Source organism: Phlebotomus papatasi, chromosome 2, assembly GCF_024763615.1.
Source record: "Phlebotomus papatasi isolate M1 chromosome 2, Ppap_2.1, whole genome shotgun sequence".
NCBI lineage: Eukaryota > Metazoa > Arthropoda > Insecta > Diptera > Psychodidae > Phlebotomus > Phlebotomus papatasi.
The window spans coordinates 15,676,001-15,686,296 of NC_077223.1; the positions used below are offsets into that span (position 1 = coordinate 15,676,001).

Below are 10,296 nucleotides of genomic sequence, written 5' to 3' on the forward strand. Positions count from 1 at the left end.
AATCGGCAGGGCCAATTTTTTTTGCAAAGTCAAAAAACATGTTTTTGGAGGGAATAGAAGGGGTGGGGGTAATTTGGGCAAGTTAGTTAGATAGAGAATGTTGACTTGTGGGGGGGGTCACCGAAGACCGGAAGTCAATATCTCTAACCGTTTAGCAGCCAGGATGGAGAGAAGTTGAAAAAAACACGATTGTTAAAACTGCTCTCTCTTCACTGACAGATATCCGAAAAAGTTAAAATAACATTCCGGAAATGTGAATTTTACCCTGCAGTATTGATCCGTAAACGGTGTAAATATTACCCTTTTTAGGTGAATTGGGGGTCAAAATTACCCTTTTTCATGTTAATTTTACCCTTAAAAAGGTGTAAAATTAACCTTTAAAAATGTTGATATATTTTTACACCTAAAAAGTGTTAAATTTCTGAGGAAAAAATGTTAATCACACCCTCTTTTTTCTCTCAGTGTTGGAGTTCGAGCAGTTAAAATGTAGTCCTCATCCTCAGTGTTATCTATTGTGTGCTGACAAGAGTACATTAATATTTGGTTTTGTTTAGTTTATATGATTTTTCAAAAGTCCATTTCAAATGTCCATTTATTAAGTTCTTTATACTAGAACCGAAGTAATAATTGTTAATATGAGACTAAACAGCAAAAACAAAAAAAATAATTATGGGAAAGTAGGCATGGTCCGTACACAGTGAACCTTCAAACGATTCGAATTTTCTCTTTGGTTGTAAAGAGCTAATTCGTCATTTCTTAGCCATAAGACAGATAATTATAATTACCAAAGAGAAAATTCGAATCGTGTCAAGGTTCATTGTGTGCGAACCATGTCAACATTCCCCTTAAAAAAAATTGTGATGTAATAGAACCAAAACCAAGAACAAATTTTTGATGAGAAGAGTCGACTTTACCAAACGTACCATGTGAATTCCGTGTGGAAAAAAAAGTTATCAATTTGTTGAATAATGTTATTATAGTCAACTTCTTCTCCATTTTACATGCACTTGATGCACTCGATCTCTTGGGTATTTGCTTTTATAAACTCTTACAACATCTGTGACAGTCTTCTGTACATCGAGTTCAGAAACAACTCTGTATTTGCAAAAGTTACAGACGTATTTTTAAATGTGTGTTCATAAAGTAGAGAAAAAGTGATTAGAATGATCTCTTATCAGTGTTATTGTTAGATCAGATCCCACCGGCGAATTTTTTGCCACGAGACGAGCATGTGGCCCATTAGCTCAGTTGGTTAGAGCGTCGTGCTAATAACGCGAAGGTCGTGGGTTCGATCCCCCCATGGGCCAATATCTTTTTATTTTGATTTTTTTACAATTTTCCAATGTTAGGCAAGTTTCTTAATTTCAATATTTTCATTATGGTTTTGTAAAATATTATTATGAATTTTATTACATAATAAAATAGCACTACATTTAGTAGAAGAGACACAAGAAGAGATATCTGTTTTACTTGTACTTTATTTGATGTGATAATAATAATAATTTTTATTTCGAGGTAAATTAAGGACTCTACTCCAAAAATTCAGGAAATCCAAGTACTCAGATAACAAAATCAGTTTTTAATGTTTTTTTAAGTATTAGAATCGAGAGAGAAAAAATCTTAAGAATGTCTCACTCCAAATGGAAGACATTGTGGTCGGAAGTGGTGTGCAAATGTGCAAGATTTTTCAGAGAAATTGTGGGACTTCCGAGGAAATTTAAAACAGATACGCAAGGAGTGTTGTATTATCTCCCGATTGATCTACGCAAGAGCTGCTGGTTCATCTCCAGGGTATCAACCAAGGTTATAAAAGCTCACACAATATAAACAGAGGTTAGAAATTGAATTATTATATTTTTTACTAAAATTTAAAAAAAGAGAAACAATTCTTACATCTCAAACTCTTAAGAAAGTATAAATGGTATTTAAAGCTTAATTAAGGTATAAAACTTTTAATAGTTACCTAACGAAAATTATCTCCTTGTTTTTTAAATTTTGACAAACTCAATTTGTCAATATCGATTAATAGATTAAAGGACAAGAGCCCTAGAATACTTGAATTTGTGAAATTGAGTATTTGAAAAAAAATAATTCTTCTCATTTGCTTTATTAACTTTGAAGGTGGGCTCATAAATCAAACTTTCATTATCCACCTCTTCTTTTGAATAAAGTACAACTAGTGACATAAAATAAAATTGTCTTTTTTTATTGAGCTTGTCAAAAATAAAATAATTCACTTATTTTAAAATTCTAAACTGAATTAATTTACACTTATTTTAATAACACCTACAAGTCATAAGAAAAGTTCTGAGAGCGGAGAGGAAAAAGGGAATAAATAAAAACTTGACGTACAGTGCCGCTCATTAATTAAAGACACTCATTTTTTTATGTTTTCACACCAAATTTAAATTATTAACCTTTAACACTTGGAAGGACTCTAAGTGGCAGCCGCTGCCAATTTAGTTTTCAATTTATTTTTTTGTAGTGAACAATATATCATTTCGCCTGGAGGCCTGATTGAATGCATTCAGAATTTATCTGACTATTTTTTCGTTATAAAATTTTTAATAAAAATTAAATATTAATGTAAAATATATTGCAAAAACAAAAAACTGCACTTGGAAGGGCCAAGTGGCAGTTGCAGCCATATGCATTTTATATGGGAGTTTGACGTTCTGCAGATGTAATTTTCTTGATTGTTAGTGTATAAAGGCGTCTACACATTGGGAGTAATTTTCGTCAAAAATTGCGTTTTTGACAGAAATTTGACGTTTCCCCCTACAACGCTGCAGGGAATTTCCTTCAAAAAAGCAATTTTTGACAAAAATTTCTCCCAATGTGTAGAGGCCATAAAAGCCTGTGTCTACACATTATAAGAAATTTCTATCAAAAATAAGCTTTAAGAAGAGCTCTTCAAGAAAATTGCCTACACATTGGTGAAAATTTTTGACAAAAAGATGGATTTTTGAAGAAAATTTGTCTAATGTGTAGACAAATTTCTTCAAAAATTATATCCAATTGAAAGTAATTTCCATCAAAAATTTTTGGAAAGAAATTACCCGCTACACATTGGAATAAAATTCATCAAAGTCATTCTTCACAGAATTCCTGAAGAAAACCATCACGATTCAAGATTGTTTTTCACGAAAATTTGTTATTTTCTGCTGGAAAAAGTGAGAAAAACGTTTGGTGAAGTTCCTTGGGATAGTATTTAGTGAATTTGTGAAGAAAATCTTCTAAATATGCAAGGGAATAGTGTTTTTCTGGAGATGTCGTTCCTGCTGGAATCCAAACCAGCCTTTGAAGGAACATTTCCTGTGATTTTCCTCCAGAAATTGCCGGAAGTTAATCCATCTGTGTATTCTTGAGGTGTTCCACAGTACAGTGGCTTCGTACTCCATGGATTGCAACATGGATGGAAAGGAGAAAATTTACGGGCACTTTGGAATCTCTATATGCCTTGGTTACCAAGTAAAACAAGAGCTAACCAGAGCCACCGAGGAGATCTCAATGCAAGCAAAACCCAAAAAAATATATATATTATTTTTTATAATTCAATTTTCTAAAAAGAACTACAATGAACTCCAAAGAAAGGCTTTGTAGAGTCGGAAGAGTGACCCTCCTTATCAGGAGCATGGACGTTAGGGCGTTTCAACTAGGAAAAAAAATTTTGGCACTATTCTGAGGGTGCTCTACATGATGAGACAAGAAAGTTTTTCTTCTACGACCATATGATCAGACGTTGTTTAGAGGTGGCTGAACGACCCTCTCTGTAGTGCAAGAGACTTGGAAATGTTGGTAATCTGTCAAAAAATTTTGATGGAAAATAAAAAGCCCAGTGTGCAGGCATTTTTCTTCAAAAATTCCTACAAAAATATGAATTTTTCTTTCAAAAATTTTTGAAATAATTCTTGATGAAATCAACTCCAATGTGTAGACACCTTGAGAGCGGGCATTGTATTTTTTTAATATCTAGCACTAAGAATTAAAATAATCTTGAAACAATGGTCATGGCAGTTATTGTCTTGAAAGTGAAGTCAAACAAGTATCTATCTCTAGCATTATCAAGTTTCAACTCAATAGGGAGTAATGCATAATATAAATGCATATAGTTTAACATTATGTGCTATCACTAACGACTATGTATTCTTAAAAGAAGCGGTAAAGTTTTATCTGCAAGGCGATAAAAGACTTGCTTGGGCTTTGTTTCAGGAGCAGTCCAAGAGGCTGATGCTGTATTTTAGTGTTTCCAAAGAATTTGTGTGGAAAAGTGTCTAAAATCCCAGAAGAAATGGCAAAATTAGGGTAAAAGTTGTATAAAAGGAAGAATTTTTTTCTATAACTGAATTGGTTTTCTTTGGTAATTGCAGCGATAACAGATTATCTTGGATATGCTGGTGCTTATTATTTGTGCTTTACTTGGATTCTTGCAAATGCGATAGAACTTACTGCACACAGTTTCTTCCCAAATGTGTTACTAAAATTGGACCGATCCCTTGGGATGAAAATTTCACCATGAAAATGGATAAAATCGTTTATCTCTCAGTGTCTAATAATGAAATTGTTGGCCATCCGGTTGAATTTCCCGATTTAGAGAATTTAAATGAATTAATAATTGTGAATACAACGCTCGATCATTTGGACAAATTGAAGTACAAATGGCTCCAGAAAGCCCATTTTATTAGTGATGGAATTAATTCAATTGCAGAGGATGCTTTTGAAGTACCTACAAATCTGAGCAGTATTGATCTTTCTCAGAATTTACTGACATCCCTGCCATCCAAATTATTCACCAGATTGCCATATCTTAATCACATAAATTTATCAAATAACAAAATAGCGAATATTTCAAGAGATATCTTTTCTGCAAATTCCTTCCTCATGACAATTAAATTCCAATCAAACTCCTTGGAAGAACTTTCAATGGATATTTTTTCAAATATCACAAAACTCGAAGTGTTAGACATCAGTAATAACTATCTGCATAAATTCATACCATCAGAAATGTTCTTGAATATGCAAGATGGAGTATCAATATTGGACTTGAGCAACAATCTCCTGACCATCTTAGACTTGAGAAACATCAGAGTTGCGAATGTCATACTCAATAGTAATTACCTGAGAAAGTTATCCCTTGGACTTGGATGCGTAGAACTCTTTGCTAAGAACAATGAAATCGAAGATATATCCCTGGATGCATCTGCAGCAACTCTTCAGATGCTCCAGTTGAATCACAATAAATTGGGAGATAATATCGGAAGTATTTGCCAATGTGAGAACTTAAGATCAATCTTTCTATCTCACAACAATATCACAAAGATTGGATTCTGCTTTGGAAAGATGAGAACCCTCAAGGAGCTCAATCTGAGTGGCAATAAACTTTCTCAAATTGACTATGGCTACTTCTTCACGGATTTCCTAGAAACGCTCGATCTCTCTTACAACATTTTTGAGGAATTTGATGAGAACATTCTGCCACTCTTTCAGAATCTCCGGTATCTCTATCTCGATGGCAATCGTCTCAGTGAATTTCCCAAGGATCTTGATACAATTATGCCCCATTTGGTTCTCATAGGACTCTCTCACAATAGATTTGAGTGCAAGAAATTACTTACGCTCTATCGACAGTACAAAGCCACTAACAGGATAGCCTTTAATATTGATGAACCAAGTCCAGTTAATATGACAAATATTCGAGGAATGATCTGCTACAAGAAGAATGAGAGTGAAATTCCTCTAGACGACACTGAAAATGCGACATCAGATTCCCAGAATCATCTCAAAATCTCCAATAGCATTTTCCGGAAAGAATTACAGAAACTTCGATTGAAGCTGGAAAATTCCGAAAATGCAACACTTAACCCTGAATATCGTACAGAACTGCCCTTGATAAGTCCTCCTGTAACCAATATCACAACCCCAATAATAATGGAAGCTGAAACAGCAATATTAACAGAAAAAAATCTTCCTGAGGAAACTGATCAATATCCATCAACTACCAACATCAATGAGTACCATCCCCAAAGAGCGGCTGAACTAAGGAACGATACCAATGCAACTGTTCTTGATGACATATTCAAATCCTTGATGAACATAGAGGGTAAAATAAAGGATCTTGGGCAATTCTTCAGCCAAAATAACCGAACCACAGTCACACAATCGCTCGATGATAAGAACAGTGAACATACTTTAGCAACGATATCAGCAATTCTCGCGGTTGCAGTCATAGTTCTTGTTGTTGGAGTTCTGTGGTACAATTATCATTCATATTTCTTCTATAAGAAACTCAGAGAAAATAACGCAGAAGCTCTGAGAACCTTTCCTAATATTTACAATTATCAGTAAAATATAAAACATATAACTTCTTAATTTCATATTATGGGAAAGCCGGCATGTTTAAGACACTTTTTTATGTTTTGATTTTAAGCATTATTTCCAAAATTCAGAAAATTATCTGGAAATTTTGTATAGCGCTTAATATACTTTACTTACTAATACAGACTTTATTAAAATAACTCGATTAGTGTTTTGGTCACATTTCCTTAAATAATCAAAGAATAATCCACCGGGTCTCAAACATACATGCTCTCCCCTAGTCCTAAAATAAAAACTAAAATTATCTTATTTAAAGATATGAAAGGTATGTGAAACAATTAAGTCAATATTCATTTTTGTGAGTATAAAATAAAATAAAAAGTCAAAAGTGGTCTATATATTTTTATTATTTAAAAATTGATACACCCTCCTAGCATGTAAGGCTATGGATTTGAAGCCAAAGCTCACTGTTACATACAAACACGTATGGGAATTTGTCTGCATGTGCGACTACGCGAAATAACTTAAAAATGGGGACTGATCGCCTTTTGGAAGTTACTGATCTCTGTGGAGGGGATTATTAGATTTCTGTCTAAATAACATTTTCCTAACGGATCGTTGAACTGAGTAAAGGATCTGGCTTCAAATAACTCCACATAAAAAAGAGAACTTGTCATGGAGGTAAATTGATAAATAAACTATCTAAGAATAAACCATAAAAACCAGTGATAAGCCCACAATTGCTTAGGATAGCTGGGATTCTTTACAGACGACCTCGAAATGTGTGCAACTCGGGTGCTTGTATACTTGAAAATTCGATAGTGAGCTGAATTCTTTACTTTCAAAACCCAATTCACAATCGAATTTTCAAGTATTTCGAGTTGTAAAGACTCCGAGTTACACGCATTTCCTGGTATCCTGTAAAGAATCTCAGCAATCATAAGCAAATGTGAGCTTATCACTGGTCATTATGGTATATTCTTAATGATAGTTTATCTATCAATTCACCTCCATGGCAAGTTCTCTTTTTTATGTGGAGTTATTTGTAAAATTGTACGTCAATGGTCAAAACGCTGCCTAGACAAACTTATTTTGACGTTTATTCAGTTTCTAACAGTTCTTGCTCACCCCAGCTGCATAAACACCAAAAATGCAGTCCGATCAAGATATTTTTGATTATAGCTCAGATCAGGAAACATCGAGGGACGTGTACGACTCACCTTTGGAAAGGTTTCGACCTCAGGTACAACATACTAGGGGAAACTGGGGTACCACCAAACACTTTTGAAAGATGCGATTTTGACTGAATTTCCTAAGAAAACTGTGAATTTTAGAAAAATGTTGCTTACCCCATGTTATAGTCTTAGGTATAGGCTGCATATTAATGTATACAAGGATTATGTGAAGCACTTCAATTCTCCGTAAAAAGGAAAATTGTATCACCATGCATTTTTCGCTTTTTTCCAACCACCCGGGGTACCAATAAACACCTTCTGGGGCACCAAAAAACACCTGTTTTTCTCACCCATTGAAGTTATTTTGGGCATTCACCACAACTCTTAATTATAAAAAAGGTATTGAAAATGTAAGTAATTCTCAAAAAAGCACTGCAAAATTTAGAATAAGTGACCAAATTACCGAAAAACTAAACCACTGTACACCGAACATATTTTTCAATGGATTTTTCATCATTTTGACAACATTCGACTTCTGAATGGAAAGCAGCGCCACTAAAATCGTGGCAAACACTATACCTAAAGTTTAAATTTTGCGCGCTCTTCTGATTATTTGTAATAAAATCGAGAAATCACTTGTCAATGCTTGATTAAAACCATTTAAGAATCATTAAGAATCATTTAATGCAAAATTGGGTTCTTGAAACTATATTTCTCCTGAGTCTTGAATGAAAATCCCATGAATGGATATAAATTTCAGAAATCGAGCAAAGAGGGAGATGAAGAGTAAGAAAGATAAGAGGAAAAATTTTGCCATTCAAGCTACGCTCGCGACATCTGCAATTGTGAGAAATTTGCCTGTTTGTTGGTGCCCCAAACACTGTTTTGTGATGGATTTTATATTGTTTTAAAAAAATGTGAACATTAATTTCTTTAGTAGATACATAAATATTATCCCAAAACATGTAGGAAAGTACTGGTGTAGTAAAATTTGATGTAACTTATTTCAGTTTTATTTTCCAGGTAGATATATAAATGACTAAAATTATCAAAATCTCACAATTTTGCGAAAAAAGATTCTTATTTCTAAACTACTTGAACTATGTGGATCATTCTTTCTCTGGACAAGCATCCCTATAGTATCTATGATTTCATGTAAGTCTCATTCTCTGAAATCTTATACCTATTTAAAAAATCGCAGTGTTTGGTGGTACCCCTGTTTGGTGGTGCCCCAGTTTCCCCTAATATTTAAAGAAAAAGTATCGTCTAATTTTTGATTAATTGGACCTTCGATTAAATCGAATGAAGTTGGGGTATCAAAAGAATGAGTACTTCACGAGACCTTTCCAAAACAGCAAAATTTTTCAAATTCTAACAATTAGATCAAAAGATGTGGCCATTTGAAAATTACATTTTTGGCTCCTTTTAGTTCGGGTCAAGGGGGAGGGAGGGGGGTCAGGGGGCTTAAATTATTTTTTAATCGAAAGTTTTTAACCCTGGCTATAACCCCTGAAAAGCTTACCCTCAGCTAGGACCCCTCCTGAAAAGTACTTTTGGTGAATTTTATGACAAAAATTTGAGAATTAGCGTTAAAATACGTCTTTTATTGATTTTACTGCTCGAACTCCACGAAGCATTACATACAGTGGTGCCCAATAAAATAGAATCACTCCTGACAACTTGAGTTTTTTTTTAAATTTTGATAACTTAACGGTAATTGCCTTACGTCGAAAAAGTACAGTACTGGCCGCAAAAAGTCTGTATTTTTACCCAGAATGTGTTGAGATGTCCTGCTACGCGCCAGTGAAAACACTTCGACTTTTCCTTAAGGGCGTTTATTCTTTACACCTTCACTTCTGATACAATACTGCCTCTTTACAATTATTGAACAGTCATTAAAAAGTGTATTCTGTGCTTAAGGTTGACGCTCGGGCTTTGGACATTGTCCGGCCTAAATCTAGAGCGTTACAATAATACAACAATAAGCAAATATAATATTAACCCTCTACTTCAGGTTTGCATATTACAGTGTCAATAGTTATGTTCTGCTGGGACAAAAAAATAGAACCACTTTCATTTATAGTCATAAACTTAAATTCATTTCGAGCATTTCAAAAATAACAAAATGTTAGTGTAATATCAGTAATTATTTAGTGTCTTGCTAATTAATTTTCCAAGTTTGGATAAATGAAAGTATGAGAAATTGGATAAAATGTAGAACTTTCTCGTTAGACCGTTAGAGGCTCTATAAGATTTTTGAGGCTATGAAAGCATGGGGGAATGATCGTAAGTCATAGCTGACCACAGTAAATTACGAAAATCAATAATTCACATAGTGTGCACGTCGTTTACGCACTGAGAAAAAAAGAGGGTGCGGTGCGATTAACTTTTTTTCGTTATAACTTTAACACTTTTTAGGTGTAAAAATATATCAACATTTTTTAATGTTAATTTCACACCTTTTTAAGGGTAAAATTAACATGAAAAAGGGTAATTTTAACCCCCAATACACCTGAAAAGGGCAATATTTACACCGATTTAGGATCAATACTGCAGGGTAAAATTAACATTTCCGGAATGTTATTTTAACCTTTTCGGATTTCTCTCAGTGCGTGAACATAAGACTCGGAATTTTGGTTGCTATCAGTTCCACGTCCCAATGATATTGAGAAAACAATAATTGAGGATTTTCGAATTGTTCAATGTAGTAAAATCAACCTAGCATTTCTTCACAAGGTATTCTATGGGACAAATAAAGTTGAATAGGTTCTCAAGTAAGTCCTGGCTAAGTTAGAAATAGACTTTT

At 33.9% G+C, this 10,296-nt stretch overlaps 1 protein-coding gene and 1 non-coding gene across 2 annotated transcripts; both read left to right on the plus strand.

Annotated features, from left to right (window-relative positions):
• Nucleotides 1-1,233: 1,233 nt before the first annotated feature.
• Trnai-aau (transfer RNA isoleucine (anticodon AAU)) lies at nt 1,234-1,307 on the plus strand. Its single transcript has one exon. It is a non-coding gene; the product is annotated as a tRNA-Ile (tRNA).
• A 2,891-nt stretch (nt 1,308-4,198) lies between these two features.
• On the plus strand, nt 4,199-6,711 carry LOC129802764 (leucine-rich repeat-containing protein 15-like). The gene is made up of 2 exons (XM_055848841.1): nt 4,199-4,305; nt 4,371-6,711. Exons 1-2 carry the CDS (start codon nt 4,292-4,294, stop codon nt 6,343-6,345), a joined length of 1,989 nt encoding a protein of 662 aa, XP_055704816.1. The 5' UTR covers nt 4,199-4,291; the 3' UTR covers nt 6,346-6,711.
• Nucleotides 6,712-10,296: the final 3,585 nt, after the last annotated feature.